This window comes from Crotalus tigris, unplaced genomic scaffold, assembly GCF_016545835.1.
Source record: "Crotalus tigris isolate CLP2741 ecotype Arizona unplaced genomic scaffold, ASM1654583v1 scf7180000017550.10884619, whole genome shotgun sequence".
In the NCBI taxonomy this organism is placed as follows: domain Eukaryota; kingdom Metazoa; phylum Chordata; class Lepidosauria; order Squamata; family Viperidae; genus Crotalus; species Crotalus tigris.
The window spans coordinates 6,447,734-6,470,767 of record NW_024096468.1 but is presented as its reverse complement, the minus strand read 5'-3'; the positions used below and the strand labels follow the sequence as shown (position 1 = coordinate 6,470,767).

General features: G+C 43.7%; 1 protein-coding gene across 5 annotated transcripts in view; it reads left to right on the top strand.

The window, feature by feature from the left end:
- Positions 1 to 404: 404 nt before the first annotated feature.
- CCDC92B (coiled-coil domain containing 92B) overlaps positions 405 to 23,034 on the top strand; it is a 46,890-nt gene continuing 24,260 nt past the window's right edge. For 2 of the 5 annotated variants that reach the window (XM_039341821.1, XM_039341824.1), the window contains exons 1-2: positions 405 to 893; positions 8,875 to 9,028. In XM_039341821.1, coding sequence (XP_039197755.1) covers positions 8,899 to 9,028 — 130 coding nt within the window. In that variant the 5' untranslated portion in view covers positions 405 to 893; positions 8,875 to 8,898. Of the gene's footprint in view, positions 894 to 6,096; positions 6,285 to 8,874; positions 9,029 to 23,034 lie in introns of all 5 variants that reach the window. The other 3 variants (XR_005556481.1, XR_005556480.1, XR_005556483.1) reach the window with 2 other exon arrangements.

Sequence of the window (23,034 nt, the reverse complement as noted above, 5' to 3'; positions counted from 1 at the left end):
AGTTCGGGTAACCAGATTTAAATGGGTTTTAGTCAACACACTCAAAATGTGTGAATCTGGAAAATGGGTATACATTGAGCAGGCAGCTTAAGTGCGCTGTGTGAACACAGCCTGAGAAAGAGAGAGGAAGGGAGGCTGGATCTGGGCATTCCCAGATGCTTTTCACGACGCTCTTATCTAGCTTTGAGCTGAATCGGCAGTCACACCAACGTACCACGTCGGGAAAGCCAGAGAGGAAGAGATGACCTCATCCTCTCTATCTTGTCAAGCGAAGCCGCCACTTCTCTCTCTCTCTCTCTCTCTCTCTCTCTCTCTCTCTCCATTCAACTCCTCCCTCTTTTCTAGTTTGCTGCTGCTGCTGCTGAAGCCAACAGGGGGCTGATCTCACCAGTTCCGGTCACGTTATTCTGTGTTTACGCCTTTGCTCCATCGCTCTCTCTCTCTCTCTCTCTCTCTCTCTCTCTCCTTCAACCGAGCAAGGGCAGCGGTAACGCACCTCGATCCGCCGCCGCCTCCCTCTTTCCCGCCCCATCCTCGCCGAGGGGAGGGGTGGTCGGGCTGGCCAACCATCAGCTGAGAGGCCCCAACTTTCAACCCGCTGTCCTTTTACCCATTGCGCCAGGATGCTTTGAAGAAGGGGGAGGGAAAGAAAAAAACCGAGCACACCAGCATCGGGCTTGGGGGGGGGTCTCTGCCCCCCTCTGCCTCATCTGTGCTTACACCCCCCCCCCCGGATTCTCAGTCTTGACGTACGGAGAGAAGATGCTTGGATGGCCCTCCGGAGATCTCCGGAAGCCAGTTTGGCTCACCCTTGACTCTTCTGAAAGCTCCCCGCCTTGATGACCCCAAGTTGTGCCCATCACGTCTTGCTGTTGCCTCTTTCTTTTGCACAGGTAAGCCCGAGGTTTGAGAGGGGGAGGGGAGAGAGATGTGGATTATCTGGGGGGAGATCAAGCCAAGGCGGAAGAGAAGACCGAGGCTTGCCCACTATGTCAACCTCTGGAATACAGCGAAGGGGTTCAGGAGGCAAAGCTGGACTTCCTGATCTGGAGAACCACCACAGAACTAGAGACGTGAGGGGGAGAGGGGGGTCTTTGGAGATCATCAAGTCTAGCCTTACTTGATCTGACTTTTCCTCCTCCATCTGAAATACCAAAGTTCCAGTTCCAGTCTGGGTCAGCCTAAATGTAAGAAATTCCTGGAGTTCTAGTCCCAACGTAGGTGAGGAACACAGGAATCGGCCAGGCTGGTCTCATCCAGGGCTGAATCTGTTCTGCAAGTCCTCCTTGATTTCTGCTAAGACAGGTTGAGCTGATGATGGGTACTTTTGCTTCTGTGTGTGTGTGTGTGTGTGTGTGTGTGTTGCTTGAACCCAAATGTGCGGGATGAGGTGACATCCCAGAAAAAGAGTAGCTTTTTTTTAGAGAGGGGGGTCACAGTTCCAGATAGTCCTCCACTTATATCTGTTTGTTTAGTGACCATTTCAAGTTACAATGGCACTAAAAAAAGCAACTTATGACTGTTTTTCACACTTGCAACCCTTGTAGCACCCCCCCTGCTCACATGATCCAAATTCAGACTCTTGGCAACTGACTCATATTTATGACAGTTGTCGTGTCCCAGGGGTCACGCGATCCTCTTTTGTGACCATCTGACGAGCAAAGTCAATGGGGAAGCCAGATCCACTTAACAACTGTGTTCCTGACTCAGCCACGGCAGTGACTCACTTAACCGCTGTGGCAAGAAAGATCATCAAATGGGGCAAAACTCACTTAACAAATGCCTCGCTTAAGAACAGAAATTTTGGGCTCAGTTGTGGTCGTAAGTCGAGGACTGCCTGTATTGGACAAACCAAAACTATCCTGCTCCTCCCCAGGGACAAATCAGCGAAGATTTGCATGGATTTAGCACCAACTTTGGAAAAGCAGCAGGCTCCTAGTGCAGGGAAGAAACGCCTCCTTCAACTGCCTGAAGCTCTAGGTTCAATTTCACATTTGCACATACACACACACACACACACCTTCCCCATCCAAAAAGAGCCCAGGCAAATGCAGACTCTCTTGTGAAGCTGCTGCTATCAGCCTCTTCTGGGTTGGAGAACCGGCTGTCCTAGCTTGGGATGTCGGCATTCTATACTCCTGTTTATGTATTCAAGTTCAGCTGCGCACACCACTCAGACCCACTCGAAGTTTAGCTGGGGATCTGAATCTCTTGCAGTTGGAGAAGAGGCTGGAAGCCTCAAGGGAACCATCCAGCTGAGTTGCCATGGCCGGGGGAAGGCTCCATAATGATGCGCGATGGGCTCGTCGCCCCCCCTTCCTGTGAGCAGCTGCATTTAAATTCTGGGAAAGGAAACCCCTTGTGGATCTAAAGAACGGAGATGCTGATCCACAGCATCTGATACGGTGAGCAATCTCACCATCTTTTAAACCTTCATCGTCAGAGTCTGCCTTTGCTGCAGCAAAGCCATTTATCCCGCTATAGGATTTGCCTGCCTAGAGAAAGTAGAGGAAAAAAACCCTGGATATTTTTACTTTTACCCCCACTAGACGTACATCTCCTCGGAGACCCCCTATCTCCACAGCGATGTCCTTTTACAGCCCACATCAAGTCTGGCAACCAGCAGGGAACAAAATCTGCATTTCTGAATCACAAAAGTTGACTTCCTCTGATGTACTTGGTTATCCGTGTTCAAAAATTATTTCGACCTTCCTTTAAAGAAAATTATGTACAACACAGACCAAGTAGGACAGTTATGCAGGACCCTGAACTCCTTGCACGAGGCAACATCAAGTAAAATTTGAAAAAGGCTATATGTAGTTGATGAATGACACTCAGATGAATGATATTTTTGACTGGTGTTAAAAAACTTCTAATGGAAATCCAGCATGGACCTCTTGAGGGAATGTAACTGGGGGTACTACCAGGGAGACAAGTTAAGGATTGCATTGTATTTACTTTATTTAGCATATGGCATATTATACATGGAGTAGCAATATATTTTATTTTAAGCTAGATTAGTAAAAACACAATAAAATATAAACGTTAAAAAGATCTTAAGTTCTAGACCATCTAACCATTGAAGTTCAGCATTGCTTATATTTGTAGAAAATCAAATACTGGACCAGTATATGCCCTCAGCTTACAATCGGTCACAATGTGATCTACAATTTCATGTGGGACCTCACAGTCAGACTGAGGGGAGGATTCCACTGTAGAGATCCTCTGAAGTAAAGCTGCACAGCCCCTGTGTTCTGTCTCTAAGGCTGAGATGCATCCCTTGAAATGTGGGTGACGTTTGCCCAGGACATCTTCAAAACTTGCAATGTTGTAATGCTTAATCTGACAAGGGGGACGCAGGGGACATGGAGATTGATTGGCAGGTGGTAGAAACTGTGGTAAGTTAGAGTGGTTGGGCCTGCTTAGTACTTGGATGGAATACCACTGAGAAAGCTAGACCAGGCAACCTAAAATATATTCCTGAAGGCCATGGTCAATCAGTTCCATATTTATTTTCTTGATTTATGTATATCCCACCTTTGTTATTTTTATAAGTAACTCAAGATAGCAAAACGTTCCTGACTCTTTTTTTTATTTTCCTCACAATCACAACCCTGTGAGGTGGGTTGGGCTGAGAGAGAGCGATTGGCCCAAAGGCACGCAACTGGCTTTCATGCTTAAGACAAGGCTAGAACTCATAGTCTCCTGGTTTTTAGCCTGGAGCCATAATTGCTGGACCAAACTGGCTACATGGATCAGTGGTGGGATTCAGCCGGTTCACACTGGTTTGGCAGAACTGGTAGCTAAATTTTACTGAGTTTGGAGAACCAGCTCAATGCACACTGCTTCTGGAAGTCCAGTCTAGGCCTCAGAGGCCTGGAGGAGGCTTCCCAGGCCTAGAACAGCCTGCCGGAAGTGTGTGGATGCCCCTTCCTGAAGTCCGTTCTAGGTTTTGGCGGTCCAGGCCTGCATCCAATAAGAGAACCAGTTGTTCAGGTATTTGAATCCCACTATTGACATCGATATATCCAGAACATCATCAAGAGTCAAGCTCAATTCAATTCAGATGTAGTCCTGTTAACTATTTAATTCATTCACTAACTGGATTTGAGTTATTGAAATCAGAGTTTTGTTCCTGATTCCGTTCACTTCTTTTGACTCAGGGCCACAATAACCGATTTGAAAGTGTAATGCAAACCTCAGCCCAGAACTGCAATCTAATAACAATTAAATGCATCCATATCTAGGAGAGGCGGACAAGGTTTTAAAAAAGCCAGGATGGTAGGTGTACCCAACCTTCACCACAGCCTCTGCTCCTGGGGTTTGCTGCCTTTATTTATTAATCAAATCTATATCAACAGCCAGTGTGCTGTAGTGGTTAAATGCACCAGGCTAAAACCTGGGAAACTGTGAGTTCTAATCTTGCCTTAGGCATGAAGTCAGCTGGAGGACCTTGGGCCCGTCACTCTCTTCAGCCCTAGCAAGCAGGCAATGGCAAACCACTTTGGAAAAACGTTGCTAAGAAAACTGCAGGGATTAGTCCAGGCAATCCCCAGGAGTGAAAAATGACTTGAAGGCATGCACGCATACTGCACACACGGTTCATCTACCACAGTGTTTCTCAACCTTGACAATTTTAAGGCATGTGGACTTCAACTCCCAGAATTCCACAGCAAGCAATGTGGTTGAGAAACACTGATCTGCCGTATAATTTCCCTTCATGTCAGGACACTCAGCAGTCTAATGGCAAAAAGGGGGGACTCTATGGCCCTCTGACTATAACATGCTTAACTAGTTAGTTACCTAGTCAATCAGGTCAAATTTCCTGCTTGAGCAGTGGGTTGAACTAGAAGACCTCCAAAGTCCCTTACAATCTATTCTTCTATGTTCTAATTAGCAATTCCAGCAGCACACAAAGAATTAATGGGTCAAAAATTACTTTCTTGGTTCTGTGGACATGTTTGCCAAGAATGCCTCTTGAGTTTTTGTGTGACAACAACATTCACAAATCCTAATGACATCATTAGCCCCTTTATTATTTGTTAGGAAAACAGCAGCTTGGTTATTGCAGTGCCTTGGGGTTTGAGAGATATTCTGTTCTTGACAGAGAGTTCTGTAATAGAGAGACCTTCTTTTTCAAGCTGTTCTCTCTCAGCATCTCTTTTTCTTGGAGGTATAGATAGGTACAGTGCAGGTGCCTATGTAGAGTTTGCATAGTTTAATACAGGACCTGGTCTATTTGGAAGTTAAATTCCACCCTCTAGGGATTAGCTGGCTACCTTGAAAGGAAAGGGTCTGTATATCCTCAGAGTTATTTTTGCCATTTTTGCATACAATACAGAATTTAATGCGATCATGAGGGTTGGGCTGCTTCTATGTTGATCTCTTTCAAGTATTCTCAACCAGGCCTGCACAGTTTCAGGCAAACAGTTATTGAACTGCTAAGCTTCAATATAGCTCTAAGATTATTTTAATTGAGTCACTTGAGCCTGCCATATACCCAGGAGTATAAAACTTGGAATCTTTCAGAAGCTGATGGATAACTAGTTGAGCAGGAATGCAAGGAGTTGCATTTATTTATTTATTTATTTATTTATTAGATTTATATACCACCCATCTCACTGCTGAAGCAATTCTGGGCAGCTTACCAAGTGATAACAAGATAATATAAAACAATTAAAATTAAGAGGGAGTAAATAAGGACTAAACACCCTTAAAATTAAGAGAGATTAAATAGAGACTAAAAATCAAGAGGATGGGACACACAAAGGTGTGTGGGGTCTTCTCTCTACCCTATCAGACACTCCTAGCATGGAGCACCGTCACTGCAACCCAGGTCAGCCAGCAGAGTCAGGTTTGTCAGGCACAAGTAATTAGGAGCATTCGTGGAGTTCAAAACACAGAAGAGTTTATTATTGTTACCTCCAATACAAGAATCTAATCAACTAATGATCAAAGCTCAATTGATGCTATATAAGGACCAACGGAATATATGGGTGGGGGGTTGAACTTAGGTCTCTTGTGACAACGCAATGACTCTAAACTGATGACATATTTAACCCCGCCTTCCAGCTCAATCTCTTCTCTTCCTACAAGGTTTTAAGGCTCTTCCAGAAGGCCAGCAGAGTGGAGGTCAACCTCACCTCCAGTGGGAGAATATTCCAGAGGGCAAGGGCAACAGCAGAAAAAACTCTTCCCCTGGACCCAACCAGCCAAAATCATTTAACCAATGGGACTCATAGTATGCCTCTTCAGCTGGAGTGAATGGAACCCCTCCTATTTGGGTGAGGGGTCTGGAAGTTAAATTGTATGATGGACAGTTGTAGGAACTGGGTATATCTAGTCTAACAAACAGAAGCACTAAGGGTGACATGACAGCAGTCTTCCAATATCTGAGAGGATGCCACAAAGAAGAGGGGATCAACCTATTTACTCACAGTTAGAACAATTAATTAGTAGAATGGCTCGCCTCCAGAAGTTGTGAGTGCTCCAACGCTAAGGTTTTTAAAAAGAGTTTGGACAACCATTTGTCTGAAATAATATAAGGTTTCCTACTTGACCAGGCAGTTGAACTGGAAGGCCTCCCAGGTCCCTTCCAACTCTGTTATTCTGTTATTTTCCACAGCACCTGAGGGGAGACAAGAAGTAACAGGTGGAAGCTTATCAAAAAAAGGTCCCGCCTAGAGCTTAGGAGAAATTTTCGGACAGTTAAAACAATTAAACAGTGAAAGGGCTTACCTCCAGAGGTTGTGGTGCTCCAACATTGGAGGTTTCAAAAGAGACTGGGCAGCCATTTATCTGGAATAGTACAGGGTCTCCTGTTTGAGCAGAGCATTGGACTAGAACATGGGTAGGCAACCTTGACTCTTTTATGACTCGTGGACTTCATCTCCCAGAATTCCTGAGCCAGCATGGCTCAGCATGGAAACTCTCCCTTTCCCCTCAGCATGGCTGGCTCAGGGATTCTGGGAGTTGAAGTCCACGAGTCATAAAAGAGCTAAGGTTGCCTACCCCTGCACTAGAAGACCCCCAAGGTCCCTTCCAACCTTAGTATTCTATGTTCTATGTTCTTTTTGTACAGGCTTTCAACTGCTGGTTTTAGCTACTCAATTTAATAATTAACTCCTATGTTGCTCGTTTTTTCCATGACTATTTTGTTATTCGCTTCATCGTGCCCTGTTCTAAAGGTCTTTTTATTGTAAACTCCTGACAGATTTAGATAGTGTTCTTGTACCTCAAGTGAAGTCAATAAAATTAATGACATGATTGCAGACATCCCCAGACCTGAGTGGGCTGATCGCTTTCCTCTATTTTTATCCTCCTCCAGTTCATTTCCACAATAGCGGCTCTGTTAAGCCTGTTGCCGCACAAATAACCCCAAATCTTGTTGCCCTTTGAAAAATAACACATTAATTCCAGCAGAAGCTTTCATGGCGTGTAACCCATTTCGTCATAGGTTTGATGAAAGGGTTGGCAGTCCATGACAACTTTGAACTTCTCTCTGAGATGCCAGGAGGCCCCTTAATGTATTTTTTCCACTCAAAAAACTGAAACATATCCATGCAAGATCAGCAGCCTAGATTTTTTAAGCCTCAAAGCAGAACCAGAAATAGCCTGTGGCCCTGGCAAATTGACGGAGGCGTTCAGGAAAGAAAAAGATTGGTAGGAATGCCTGATAGACTTGATAGCTGTATTCCAGTATTTGGGAGGCTGTCACAAAAAGGAGGGGATCAATTTATTTTCCAAAGCACCAAAAGGCAAGATGAGAAACAATGGATGGAAACTAACCAAGGAGAGAAGCAACCTAGAACTAAGGAGAAATTTCCTGAAAATTAAATGTCTATGGGGTTTCTCAATCATCCAGGTCATGGTTGTCCCAAGGGTGCTTTTTCACGAGGCAACTGGACTTCCTTGTTTTTCTTTGAGGATGTTTCACTTCTCATCCAAGAAGCTTCTTCAGCTCTGACTAGATGGTGGGGAGTGGAAAGATTTATATTCCTTGCAGACAGCTGGTCATTTGCATTCTTTCAGAGAGTCCTTGGGGCCATTTGGAGGTTTACCTGTGTCCTCAGGGTCACCTGAGTAGTGCGAATGGATGTGGAGCTTTCTTGGATGTAGGATGTTTTCTGCCCTGTGTCCCTTCACCATTGAAGACAGGCACAGGTGCTGGGGATGATTCTGTGTTGTCTGCATCTCAAACTGAAGTGCAAATGGTTCCTGTAGTCTACAGTGTTTTCTGAAAATCCATTCATACTCCCTCACCATTTGAAGGTGTGTTCATCCCAAAGTACATAGCTAAATGTTTATGGAGATTCTCAGTCATCCAGATAAGGTTGTCCCAAAGGTGCTTTTTTTAGTCAGAGGTGAAGAAGCTTCTTGGATGAGAAGTGAAACATCCTCAAAGAAAAACAAGAAAATTGTTGCCTCCTCAAAAAGTACCTTTGGGGTTCCTGAAAAATAGAACAATTAACCAGTGGAAGGCTTGCCTTCGGAGGTTGTGGGTGCTCTAAGAAGAGTCTGGACAGTCACTTGTCTGAAATGGAATAGGGTCTCCTGCTTGAGCAGGGGGTTGGATTAGAAGAGGGGTAGGCAACCTTGGCTCTTTTATGACTCATGGACTTCAACTCCCAGAATTCCTGAGCCAGCATGGCTGGCTCAGGAATTCTGGGAGTTGAAGTCCACGAGTCATAAAAGAGCCAAGGTTGCCTACCCGTGGTCACTAGAAGATCTCCAAGGTCTCTTCCAGCTCTATTCTGATTGATTGATATTGATACATTGATTGATAATGCAAGGGGAAAATCAGCAACTGCTACAGCCCCGTGCCACCACTGCTGCAGAATCGACAGTTCACAAGTTCACGTCTGTTCCCTCCAGGCTTAGACTCTTTACTGTGTTGCGATGGAGACTTTGTCCCTGGAGCATCAGATCCAAAGCGTGCAAAGACACATCACCTTCCTCAAAAAGGAGCAGATGAAACTTCTCCACGATTTGCACCTGGAGATCCTGCGCTTACAAAAATACTGCACAGGTGAGTCCCGCATCAATCATCCAAGGAGGCAGAGATTTGAAGGCTTCAGCTCCACGGATTGATAAGTAACTTGAAAAGGTAGAGTGGCTCAGCATAGCATTAATAAACTAAGGTCATTAATAAACTATCTTGAGTCTCCCAAAGTTAGATAATGTCAGCCTTCTAGTCCAAACAAGAAGCGCCTCCAAAAAATACTAATTCTACCTTTATTATATTACATTAAAAAAAAGATGTTGAGACTCTAGAAAGAATGGAGAGAAGAGCAACAAAGATGATCAGGGGACTGGAGGCTAAAACATATAAAGAACGGTTGCTGGAACTGAGTATGTCTAGTTTAGTGAAGAGAAGGACTAGGGCTGACATGATAGCAATGATCCAATATCTCAGGGGTTACCAGGAAGAAGAGGGAGTCAAGCTATTCTGAGGACAGGACAAGAAGCAATGGATGGAAACTAATCAAGGACAGAAGCAACCTAGAACTAAGAAGAAATTTCCTGATAGTTAACAACAATTAATCAGTGGAACAACCTGCCTCCAGAAGTTGTGAATGCTCCAATACTGGAGGTTTTTAAGAAGAGATTGGACAACCATTTGTCTGAAATGGTATAACGGGGTTGGACTAGAAGACCTCCAAGGTCCCTTCCAACTCTGTTATTCTATTCCAGTGATGGCGAACCTTTTAGAGACCGAGTGCCCAAAAACTGGCCCCACTCCGCCTGCCCATCACCACCCTGCTCCGCCCTCACCCCGCCCACCCTCAGGGCCATCCATGGTCCACTGCAGATCGCCCAGATGGCCCTGCAGCGCCATGGTGGCCACGCCTTCCGCCTGCGCTCCGCAGCAGCATCTACTGCCCAGCTGCCATGTGTTTGGCTGTGCTGCTCCACGTGGGCTGCACCCGGGGGTGACTCTCCACCAGGGGGGCTGCTGGTGAGGAGGGAGCTGCGGGGGAGGCAAGGCTGGGGCGACGGTGTGCGTGCCCACAGAGAGGGCTCCGAGTGCCGCCTCTGGCACTCGTGCCATAGGTTCACCACCACTGTTCTATTCTATTCTAAACAAAATATTGCAAATTTGAAAGTACAGCTCTCCCCCTCATCTTTACAATCCAAGAAACTAGGGGGGGGGGTCCCTCTGAGATGTTTACCCTGCCCAATTCCTTCTGTGTGCTCAGCTGCCTCTTATCTGACCATTCCCTAGTCTATGACTCTTCCTCTTTTCTCCCAAGCTTATTCCCACATACCATTACACTGCAGAAGGGAGACTTCTGGTTTTTAATATAATAACCCCCTAAGGCTTGCACTGCAGAGGCAGTTGGTTTCTCGACATGGTTGAGCATTGCAGCTTTGGCCAATAAGCTGTTATAATCTTCAACATATGCTGTCAATTAAAGAACCAGCAGTTAGATTTGCAGAACATGCTAACCTTGGTGAGTATTAAAGTTGACCAAAGTGATTGGTTGGTCAACATGTTATACAAATCCAACCCATTTGGTTAGTGTACACTTCCATGTATTGTATAGGCACTCCCACACCCCATCAATTGGATTCAATTTTTCCCTGACTATGTTAAGGAGGAATGCAACCAATGTAAGACTCATGAGTTCAATTCAACATGCCTTCATTACTGCTACAGCAGCTAACTAGGGAAAGAAACACCAGTCTGCATTCGATAGAACTGAAAGTGTTGAGAAGACAGCTTTGAAGCTCTTAATTTCAACATTAAAGATCAGGAATTTCCAGGAGCTCTTACTCTCTTTCCAAAACTATCTTACTTTTTACGTAGTCCTAGAACCTGGTCCATTAATCAGACCTTGTGAAGCAGATCAGGATTGTGGGGTCCTTGGAGCTTTCTGAGCTTGGTTGGTTTCTTGCAAACATTTCATTATGAAACTAAAGAACATCATTTGTGCAGGTCAAAATTCCTAGAGCAGCGGTGTCCAATCTTGGCAACTTTAAGACCTGCGAATTTCAACTCCCAGAATTCCCGAGCCAGCATGAGATAGAAAATAGTCAGGTTGTATGACACACATTGGTTGTTTAATTTTAGGGATTTGTTTTATTTCAGTGTTTCTCAACCATGTTGGCTGGGGAATTCTGGGAGTTGAAGTCCACACACCTTAAAGCAGCTGAGGTTGAGAAACGCTGGTTTATTTCATCCTTTTTAACAGACTTGCACAATGTTTCTATGTGCTTCCCCTCTTAAAATGGTAAAAAATAATTATTCTACCCATTTTTGGCAGTTGCAATCAGAAAGGAGTTCTGGTGGCTAAGTTGCCATCAGCTGACTCATTAGACAGCCGTATCTTTAAGTGACCTTGAGGCTCACACGGAAGGCTGAAAAAGGAGGCAGCTGCTTTAAAGAGATTCTGCAATTCCACTTCCATGCATTGTGAAGCATCTTTTTTCAATAGTTTCTTCCATGAGAGTAAATTCCCAGCCAGTAAAATCTGCTTAGTGCTGTCCAGGGTACTGAAGTTCCTCATTTTGTCAAGCCTGAAGCTCTCCTGATTATTGTTATTAGATTGTTATCCTGTTTTTTAATACATTTTGATCAACTCAAGGCAGTGAGTGTTTTATGACATAAATCAAAATGCCTTTATAATCCAATCACAGACAGAGAAACTCAAATAAAGATGATTCCAAAACAGATATTTATTCAGTCAGAAAACAATACTTGCTATTTGTAGATTCCGTCTGGATATTGCAATCTGTTCATCTTCATTAAGTAAATTCATTAGTTCCTCCACATCAACTTCTTATGTGGAGTGGGCCTATCTGAGTCATCCGATGGCCCCATGCTTATATCAGACAAAGAACATTCTAAACTGGCCCATGGCCAGGATATCCTGTGATGAACTTTAGTGGCTCCTCCTTTCCTCCTACCACTGATCTATTAACATGGTATAGCTGACTAGCTAAACTACATTACCCATAAGCCATCTCTTAAGGAGACAGCACTTAACCCAATAAATGCCAATATTCTAGCATACAGACCTACATGATCCAGAACAGTGAGCATACCTAAATTTCCTGTCCCCCCTTTTCCGCATAACAACAACCTTATGAGATGGGTTGGCTTGAGAGAGTGACTGGCTCAAAGTCACCCAACTGGCTTTCATGCCTAAGGTGGGACTAAAATTCACAGTCTCCTGATGCCCACAGTCACCCAGCCAGTTTTCATGCCTAAGAGGCCTAAAACTCACAGTCTCCTGCTTTCTGGATCAGTACCTTCACCATTACACCCAACTGGTTTAACACCTTTACTACTATACGAAACTGACCCCCATGATGCTAGGCAGATCCCCATATATTATTCTAAGTAAAAAAACAAACATACTGCACTCTGTGCACTCAAACCGTTGGGCTTGACATACTGCTTAACATTATGTATTGTGTTTTCCATAGTCCTGTCTCTATGGATCCATAATCACGCTAGTTTTAATCCCAACAAATCTCAAAAAGAATAGATGCTAGGGGCTAATTAGTAATTGAACTGGCTTTTGTAAAGGAAGATGACCTTGATGGAGATAGGTAAGGAAAGCGACAAAGGGACAAACATACTTTAAGACAGGGCTGTCCAACCTTGGCAACTTTTAAGATCTGTGGATTCCAACTCCCAGAATTACAAAGCCACTAGATGACTTATAACTGGTCCTCACAATTGCAACCACCACAGCATGTCCCTGATCATATGACCATCATTTGGGTGCTTGGCAACCGGCATGTATTTTGCGGCATCCCAAGGTCCTGTGATCCCCATTTACAACTTTCCATCTCACTTTTGATAAGCAAAGTCAATGGGGGATTCACTCAACAACTGATTTACTCAATTGCCCTGGCAAAGAAGGTTTTAAGTTCAGGCGTGACACATTTGCCAACTGCCTTGCTTAGCAATGGGAATTCTGGTCCTGTGTGCCATTGTAAGTCAGGGACCACTGACTTACAATGGTTCTTAGAAAATGCTATTTTCCAGACCTTATTCCTATAAGACCTTTTGGAGAAGGTACTGTATATTACCATATGAATTACAATTTTTTAAGGCAGATCTAGATTTTGTGCTCATGTTAACTTCTAAGTACATGAACAAAAAAAACATTAGGATAAAAGGTAGGAAAGAAAATTACCCATCAGGAAAAATTTTAAGCATGTGTTTTTCCTCTGCCACTTTGAAGTTTTATTGCATAGAAGTTGACTAAAGCAAAATAGAGGCAACTGTTTGTATATAAACATTTATGTACATATCCAAATTTCTTTTTTGTTGACAAAGAGTTAAAGAGTTAAGTGGGAGATTAGAATAGCTAGTTCTTGACTTACAACAGTTCATTTAGTGACCATTCAAAATGACAATAGCACTAAAAAGTGATTTATGACCATTTTTCAGACTTACAACTGTTGCAGCAGTCCCTTGATCAAATGATCAAATTTCAGATGCTTAGCAACTGACCACTGCAGTGTTCTGGGATCCTGTGATCACCTTTTGCAGCCTTCTGACACGCAAAGTCAATGGGGAACCAACCTCACTTAATAACCGTGTTACTAACTTAACAACTGCAGTGATTTACTTAACAGCTGTGGCAAGAAAAGCCATAAAATGGGGCAAAATGCACTGAACAACTGTCTCACTTAGCCACAGAAATGTTGAGTTCAATTGTAGTCATAAGTCGAGGACTAATAGTATTTCCAATTGGATGCAAGCCCTGTTCTTTGAAAAATGAGGTAGGAGGTGCTATTTTTCCCTTACTCAAGGCATTTTGCCCGTCTGCAGGTTTTTGTTTTTGTTTTCCTGGACCTGGCAAGCTGAGTATTTGCTTACCCAATGCTACCCATGATGCAGAAAGATTTTTCCAATGTGCAAACAAAAAAAGGAAGAAAGAAAGAATACACCTTCCTAATGCTTTCCCATTAGTTCAAATGTATAGAAGTCACCCATTTCATAGCAATATGCTAATCCACCGTCTTTGTACAGACTCTGCATATGACATTTTATAAACATGACTCATCCATTCATTTGGAAGTCTAGCTTTTCAAAATAGACAGTGGAATGGGAGTCAGAAGATTGTGGACAAGCAAAAAAAGTGCTCTGAGTTCCCGTTTTGCCATAGGTCAGGGCAGTGGTCAGGTGCCCAGGCAGTTAGTTGTTTTGGATCCAGAGACAACAAGCACAGCAGAAAATCAAGAGGTTTTAAGCTTTATTATTAGCTCAAGCAAACAGATTTAAAAGCATAACACGAAAGGCATACATGCCAAGCAAGATGATGCTCAAATTTCTTATAAGCTGCCAGAAACTTCTTAATAATGACAGCAGAGATATTCCAAGGGCAGCCAGTTTCCACAGTACAAATTCTCCTCGGCTTATGACCACAACTGAGCTCAAACTTTCGGTTGTTAAGTGAGGCAGTTGTCCAATGAGATCCGCCTCATTTTATGACCTTTCTTGTTGTTACGCGAATCACTGCAGTGGTTAAATTATTAAAGTCAGCTAAGGGAAGCGAGTCTTAAATAAAGTCAACAAATTCCCCCACTGACTTTGCTTGTGGGAAGCCAACTGGGAAGATTATAAATGGTGATCACATGTCCCTGGAACACAGTGCAACTGTCATAAATACATGCCAGTTGCCAAGGGCCTGAATTTTGATCACGTGACCATGGGGATGCTGCAATGGTCTTACTGGTCAAGTCTCTTTTTCCAGTCCCAAAGATGCTTTTTTCACGACACAACTGAACTTTCTTGTTTTTTTCTTGAAGACGTTTTGCTTCTCATCCAAGAAGCTTCTTCAGCTCTGACTGGATGGTGGGGAATGGCAGGATTTATACTCCTTGCAGGCAGCTGGTCATCTGCATTCTTTTAGTGAATTGTTAAATCCTGCCACTCCCCACCATCTAGTCAGAACTGAAGAAACTTCTTGGATGAGAAGCAAAACATCTTCAAGGAAAAACAAGAAAGTCCAGTTGCCTCATGGAAAAAAGCATCTTTCGGACAACCATGACCTGGATGACTGAGCATCTCCATAGACACTTTTTCCAATGTTGTTGTAACTTTGAATGGCCACTAAATGAATGGTTATAGGTTGAGGAACTACCTGCAAAGGGATTATCAGCTTTCTTATTATCTCAAGCAAAACCATTTAAAAGCATACCATGAAAAGCATACATACCAAGCAAGATGACGTCTAAATCTCTTAAAAGCTGCCAGGAGCTCCTTAATAACGACAGCAGAGATGCCCCAGGAGTGGCCATTTTCTGCAGTACCCAGGGCTAGTTCTCCATGCTGATGCTCCCCATAAGCAACGTCAACTTCCAGTTCAAGTATCCAAATAAAAGTCCAGGATAATTGTCATTTCTGAAAAGCTTACTGTTATTGAATACATAGCCTGGTAAAAGCGAGGTAAAACTAACTCTAAAATCCCAAAGCATCAGACCATAGCTTTTAACAATAACTTTCCCGGCCAAAGTTTCCCAGATGTCCATGTAACTCATGTTGTGAGACCCGTCTGCTATCTTCTTCACACCTGCTAGAACAGTGGTGGCGAACCTATGGCACCCGTGCCAGAGGTGGCACTCGGAGCCCTCTCTGTGGGCACACATGCCGTTGCCCCAGCCTCGCTTCCCCCGCCACCCCCTCCTCACCAGCAGCCCCCCTGGAGGAGAGTTGCCCCCAAGCGTGGCCCACGCAAAGCAGCGCAGCCAAGGACATGGCAGCCAGGCAGCATAGACAAGACTCTGCTCTCATGCCCCATCGTGCACAATTGATGCTGAGGGGGGCGGGCAGAGGGCATGGCCACCATGGCGCTGCTGGGCTGCCTGGGTGATCTGCGGTGGGCCCTGGAGGTGGTGAGTGTCCCTGCGGGCAGGCAGGCAGGAGATGGGGTGGAGTTGGAGCAGGGGAGGGGCAAGGTGTAGAATGGGGGCGGGGTCAGTTTTGGGGCACTTGGTCTCTAAAAGTTTCGCTATCACTGTGCTAGAATGTCCTTGAAAGGTTTCCATACTGCCGACTTTCAGCAAGCTTCCGTAGATCTGGAAGGGTTTAGTTTTTCTAAATAAGCCATTCAGAAACAACACTCGCTCCCCTCCTCCCTCATTCTAATGGCAAGATGAAAACAGAGAGGGTCAAAACATGTCACTAATCTCCTCAGGGTAACAATGGTCTTCCGCACTGCCACTACACAGCTCCTTACAGGAGAAATGAAATGCACTTGAAATAATCACAGACCTAAACAGGTTACTAAGGCAATGCTTCAAGGATCTTTTGAAGTGCTACCTCCTTTATACCACTCGTCTTTGGTAAATCAATCTCCCTTTCTCTCTCAGGGGATGGCACCAGTTTTTGAATGGGTTGCTAGACAAAGGCGCCCTCCCTGTTATGAAAGGAAATCACAAGAAGCCTTTTAAGGAATCTTCCTCATTTGTATCAGTCAAGCGTTTTATTCAGTGCAGTATCGTCCTGCTTTAATTTCCATTACAGCCATGAAACTGCCTCGTGGCAACTTACAGTACAGGATTATAGATTATAGATTATTATTATAGGATTAAGAGCCAGGAAGGGCAGCGATAAATGTATTTTGCCTGCCTTTTTAAGCATCTAAGGCTGAGGATGGGAGAAGATCTTGGAAGTGAGAAGCAAATCTTTCCCAATCCTATCCTTAATCTCACTGACATGCCCCCCCCCCACCTCTAAAATCATCATTTGTGGTATAGGGCAATGATGGCGAACCTTTTAGAGACCGAGTGCCCAAACCACAACCCCGCAAAGTGCCAGGGCCGCATCAGCATTGTGGTGCCCTCAGGGGGGGCATGGGGGGTGTGGCCCACTGGGTAGGCATGGCCACCTCGATGTTGAGGGAGATCGAGGGGGTCTCTGGTGGGGGGGCGGTGGGCAGGAGACCCAGCATAGATGGGGGGAGGCACGCAGTCCTAGCTGGGACTGGGAGGGCATGGCGCCGATGTGGATCTGGGTGGCCATTGGCTTGCTGGGTGTGGGCGTGCTCTACCACATTTACTCGAGCTTGCTAGCTGGCCTCCTGTGTGCTGGGTGTGGCTGCTGCTCCGGGCAGCGGCAGCCTAATGGACTTGCGCAAGCTGCTGGCAGCGGTGGAGCACGTGCCCACAAAGAGGGCTCTGGGTGCCACCTCCAGCACACATGCCATAGGTTCGCCACCACTGGTATAGGGTTTCCTGCTTGAGCAGTCGGTTGGACTAGAAGACCTCCAAGGTCCGTTCCAACTCTATAGTTCTGTTCTGCAGGGAGCAATTTAAAATTAGGTACAGGTAATCCCAGAGTTACCAGTGTTCACTTAACACTTGTTCAAAGTTACATGATGAGCGCCCCCTAGTGCTTACGAGGAAGTCCCAAAATTATGAATATTGCAGCACCACAGCAATCGTTCGTCCTTAGGAGGGACCGCAGAGGCTCTGCAACATTCACCCTGGTTCTTCCCTCCTTCCCACCCCCACCTGGGGTCTCCCTAGGCCTTCAATACTCACCCTGCGAAGATCGAGATCCTTCGCTTTCTTGGCTGCTCCAGGCCTTCGGTGTATTCGCAGAGAATGGAGGCCTAAAGCAGTGTTTCTCAACCTTGACAATTTTAAGGCATGTGGACTTCAACTCCCAGAATTCCACAGCCAGCAATGCTGGCTGTGGAATTCTGGGAGTTGAAGTCCACATGCCTTAAAATTGTCAAGGTTGAGAAACACTGGCCTAAAGGAACGCAAGATCAGTGGGGCGAGATCTCACGCTACTGATCTCTCATGATCTCATGGTACTTTAGGCCTCTGTTCTCTGCAACAGAGAATGGAACTGAAGCTGGGGCACGCTTGCAGTGTCCTGGGATCGTGTGATCCCCTTTGCTCACCTTCTGACAAGCCAGATTCACTTAACAATAGGGAATCCAGTTTCACTTAACAACCACATTACTAAACAACTGTAGTGACTCACTTCACAACTGTGGCAAGAAAGGTCATAAAATGGGGCAAAACTCACTTAACAAATGTCTCGCTTAATAGCAGAAATTTTGGACTCAATTGTGGTCATAAGTTGAGGACTACCTGTATGGAGATATTGTACAATGTTGCCATGTCTTTCTTTCTTTCTTTCTTTCTTTCTTTCTTTCTTTCTTTCTTTCTTTCTTTCTTTCGCCACCCATCTCATCACAACATGCATAATACATATAACACGTGCAACGTTTCATGACATTCTAGGCACTTCCTGAAGGAAATGAGTCAGGCTGCAGTAACTTCCAATCCCTTCATTGATTGATTGATTGATTGATTGATTGACTGATGGACCCAGATTGTTGGGGGCAATGTAAATATATATATATACATTGCTTACTGGTGTACACCGCTTAGAGTGTGCTTGCACTTAAAGCGGTATATAAGTCTCATAAATAAATAAATAAATAAATAAATAAATAAATTTTGTCAATGGTACCAATCAGTTAAGACTTTGGGCTGTCTTCAGTAGAGGAAAAATAAAATCAATAAGAATAAGTAATAAATAATTAACAGAAATTAATAACAGAATTTTAATACAGTGATCTCTAACTAGAGCAGCTGACACAAATTAACTGGTGCATTTGAATAAGATGGTCTTTTAAGGGCCTTGAAAAAGCAGGGAAGGATGGAACTAAAGGTTCCTTCAGGGAGAAGACATACAACTGAATATTAGGGCCATCCCTGAAAAAGACCTTCCTCCCGGCCCACGTCCCAGGTACTTTGAGAGTTAGCTTGATAGTGTGCTACCAAAGCTACATCTAGAGAAATTTGACTAGATCAGACTACTTAGATCCTGTGTACTGCTGGTGAACAAGGGCTATATATGGGAGATATCTCATACTCTATGTCTTACACACCCAGAAAATGAGATAGGTATTCCCAGAGAAACAGTCTGAAGAATAAGAGACATCCAATAGGGCCCAGAAACTTATCATATCCTAAGCACAAAGATGCAGAAGGAAAACACATGGATTTAGACACAGGTCTATGCGCACACACCGATGACCATGGAGATGCTGCAACAGTGGTAAATGCGAGGACTGGTTGTAAGTCACATTTTTCAGCACAATCATAATTTTGACCCAGTTGCTAAATCAATGATTGTAAATTAAGGACTCCCTGAATTCTGTTCAGTCTTCTGAGAGATATTGCACCAACAATCAGACAGAATTGTTTACACAATTTCCTTCCAATCCTCCAAACAAAAAACAAAATAAATGCACCAATTACAATGGCACCTAGCTTTTTATCATTTGCTATCTCCAGCTACCTGTATTACACGGGTAAAAGTGCTGTTAACCCATGTTGGAACGAGTCTTTTGGTGCACATTACTCTGACATTTGCAGGAAAGAATTTGGCACAGCTCCCGTTCTCCATAAAGAGATGCAGAAAATTCTCGCTTCACTATTTCTTTTTATCCCATTATTTCTTAGATGCTGGATGAGTCTAGACGATGCAATCTCAGAAGGGTAATTAGTGTGCAATAATTGTTGCCCCCGAATAAAGAAAAATGAAAGTTTTGGCTCATGAATCACAAGACTGCTTTTCCACCAGAAAACAATTGGGGCACTTGATATTTTAGGAACAAATAAAACTGTGAAAACTAGCTCTAATCGTACGATGAATGCTTGCGGGAACTAAGTATGTCTAGCCTAACAAAGAGAAGGACTGGGGTGACATACTAGCAGTCTTCCAACATTTGAGGGACTGTCACAGAGAAAAGGCACCAGGGGGCTGGACAAGAAGTAACAGATAGAAGCTTATCAAAGAGAGAAGCAACCTAGAACTAAGGAGAAATTTCCTGACAATTTAGGGCAATTAATCAATGGAACAGCTTGCCTCCAGAAGTTGTGGGTGCTCCATCCCTTTTCAAGAAGAGTGGACAGCCATTTGTCTAAAATGATATAGGATCCCCTGTTTCAGCAGGGGCTGGACTAGAAAACCTCTAAGGCTTCTTCCAAGCTGTTATTCTGTGTCCTGTATTTCAGAAGAAACTGCTCATATTCTCTGGAAAGGGTACATCAAATAATGTACATACCAAACTACTTATCGTGAAAGCTGAGTTTATAGTGTGTTCATAACGTCTTTGGTAACTTATAGCTTAGCATTTGGGGTGAAACTAATCACTGGCATAAACCATAGTTTCTGGCTCAATGGCTTGTGAATACCAGCCAGTATTTACTTATTCAATAACCCACAGTCATACCAACCCATGGCTTAGAATTAATGTAAGGTGTCAGTCCAGTGAAGAAATTAAAAGAATTTGGGATATCAACTAACCTTCTTTGCCCAATTTGTTACCCTCCAGTTGAATTCTTCTCTGCCTTGAGTGCTCAAATTCAGTAGGAAAGCAAGTTATCAATAAATAATAGCCCAATAGAACTACAGCTTCCAGAATTCCAAGCTAGCATAGACGCTCTCGGAGAGTGGCTGAAATGATCAAAGAGCCATACTGCAGGCTAGTAGTAAAACTTGAGGACTCTGCTAGAACAAAAAAAAAAGGATAATATGGGACATCAGGTTTCAGGATCAAAATGAAGAGCAGAAGGGAACACTTTCACCTCACCATGGGGACTAATTTCTGTTTTTTAAGTATCTAATCTGCTATCTGCTATCTGTCCCCCCCCAAAAAAAAATAATGCAAGTGATGCTTATCGTATTATAATTTGAGAGTTGAAGACCACGTGACATTTAAAAAACGACACAGAATTGAGGTACCAAATCTTAGGTTGCCAAAATCTTGCTGACCACTAGATGGCAACAAAGCAAGATCCCTCTGCATCTCTTTCATGCCATCTAGTGGTAGTAAAAGGTTTTACACTTCAGATCTGGTAGCCTAGTACAATGCATAAGGGGCTACAAAGCTACAACCCCAAGGGAGAGGGGTCCCCAATCCCAGGGCCGTGGCCCACTACCGGGCTGTTTGAAACTGGGCTACACAAGTGGAGGGTGCTTGTGCTTGCACACAAAAGTCCACTCATGCCCATGCTTGAATGGGTGCTTGAGCAAAGGGCGCTTGCAAGTGGAGCTTTGCGCACGAGCATAAGCACCCTCTGTTAAAGCATGCTCCGCTCGCACACAAAGCTCCATTTGTGCAAGTGGAGGGCGTGCGCAAGTGCCACTTGCACATATGGAACTGCGTGCACACCTGTGTTGCCTGCCGCTCACACACCTGCCCCCTTCCAGGCTGCCAAGCTGGAAAGGTTGGGGACCACTGCCCTAAGTTATACAGGGCTTTTTCTTCTTTTTCTTCTGCCTTCTCTAGCAACGGTTTTTTCCCTACAAATATAGATATCCTCTTGTGTCTGGAGGGAAAAAGATTTCCCAGCCTGTGCAAAAGAGAGGAAAAAAGCAATGCTTTTTAAAGAACACATCAGATTGTTAAAACCCAGAGCAGAAAAATTATGCCTAATTTAACATCAGGGTTTTGTTAATTTTCCCTTCACTTGCAGAATCAGAAGCCGTAAGTGGTTTTGCTCTCACTTCAAGTCCTAAATAGCTTGGTGAGAATGTTAGAAGATTGGAGATGAAAAATCCCTGAGACGATTCTTGATTTATAATATGTTTATAAAGGCAGAGGCAACTTGGTCAGGAAAGATGGAATGAACAGAGGATAGGAGTTAATTCCACTCCTTCTAACTAAGAGGAAGGACTGAAGACTCCTTACTGTCCCTGCTAAGACTGGATTCAGTGTGAAAATTTATTTAAAAAAACAGAATATGATTATTCTGGGGGGGGGGGGTTCTTTTCTTTTTTTAAGCTTTTTTAGCTTTTGGCAGCAGCTTCTTTCAAAATGGAATTTTCTAACTGAGCTCTTCAGTAAATCATAATCTGTCAATGCCCTATTTTTATATAGCTTTATTGATTTTCCAAAGAAAAGTACAAAATTAAAAAATAAACTCTTAATGGCCTTGGAAATGTGGGGAGTTAGCAGAGTTGGCTAAATTGACTGCTTTGAGTAAAGAAAAAAAAAACACAACTACCTTTGTTTCTACTTGGAAACCACTTCTGGACTTTGTGCTTGAGGTGGAAAAAAAATGAAACTTTGATTTTGGGTTTTACTCAGTGTTTCTCAACCTTGACAATTTTAAGGCATGTGGACTTCAACTCCCAGAATTCCACAGCCAGCATCGCTGGCTGTGGAATTCTGGGAGTTGAAGTCCACATGCCTTAAAATTGTCAAGGTTGAGAAACACTGAGATAGAATTGTTGTTATAGAAATGGCTAGTTTATATGGTTATGTAAAAGTAAAAAGTTGAAGTTTGGTGTTATTGTCTTATTTTACTGCACCAAAGGGAGTCAGACGTCAATGCCTTTTTTTTTTCTTTTTCCCCTTTTCCCTACACTTTTCCTTTCCCTTCTCTCCCCCCTATTTTCCTACTATTTTTATATATTTTTGTATTTTATATTATAAACTAATAAAAAAGAGAATTAAACAAAAAAGGAAATGTGGGAAGTGTGGGGAAAGACTGTGAACTAAAGCAAATGTTGCAAGGGAAACCTTATATTTCAATTGAAATCCAAAATCTGGAAGATCATAGATTACCAGCTAGTACAGAGGTCTTCAAACTTGGCAACTTTAAGACTTGTGGACTTCAACTCCCAGGATTCCTCAGGGCTGGCTGAGAAATTCTGGGAGTTGAAGTCCACAAGTCTTAAAGTTGGCAAATTTGATGACCCTTGAACTAATATCTTATAATAACATATCACCAAACCTTTACAGCCTTCAGGTCAGAGTTATGATGATTCTTGAGCTTGACTAGCTGTTGGAGATCTTTGGACTTCCAAGTCTATCCCACCTTTGTGTTCAGTCATCAGGGCTGGCTGAGGAATTCTGGCAATTGAAGTCCACAAGACTTCACAAGACTTAATCACTAGATCAGGGGTCTTCAAACTTGGTCCTTTTATGACTTGTGGACTTCAACTACCAGAATTCCTCAGCCAGGCACGTTGCTGTGCCTCCTTCAAATCTTTATATAAAAGGGTCTTTTTGTATAACATGTCAATCTGTGTGA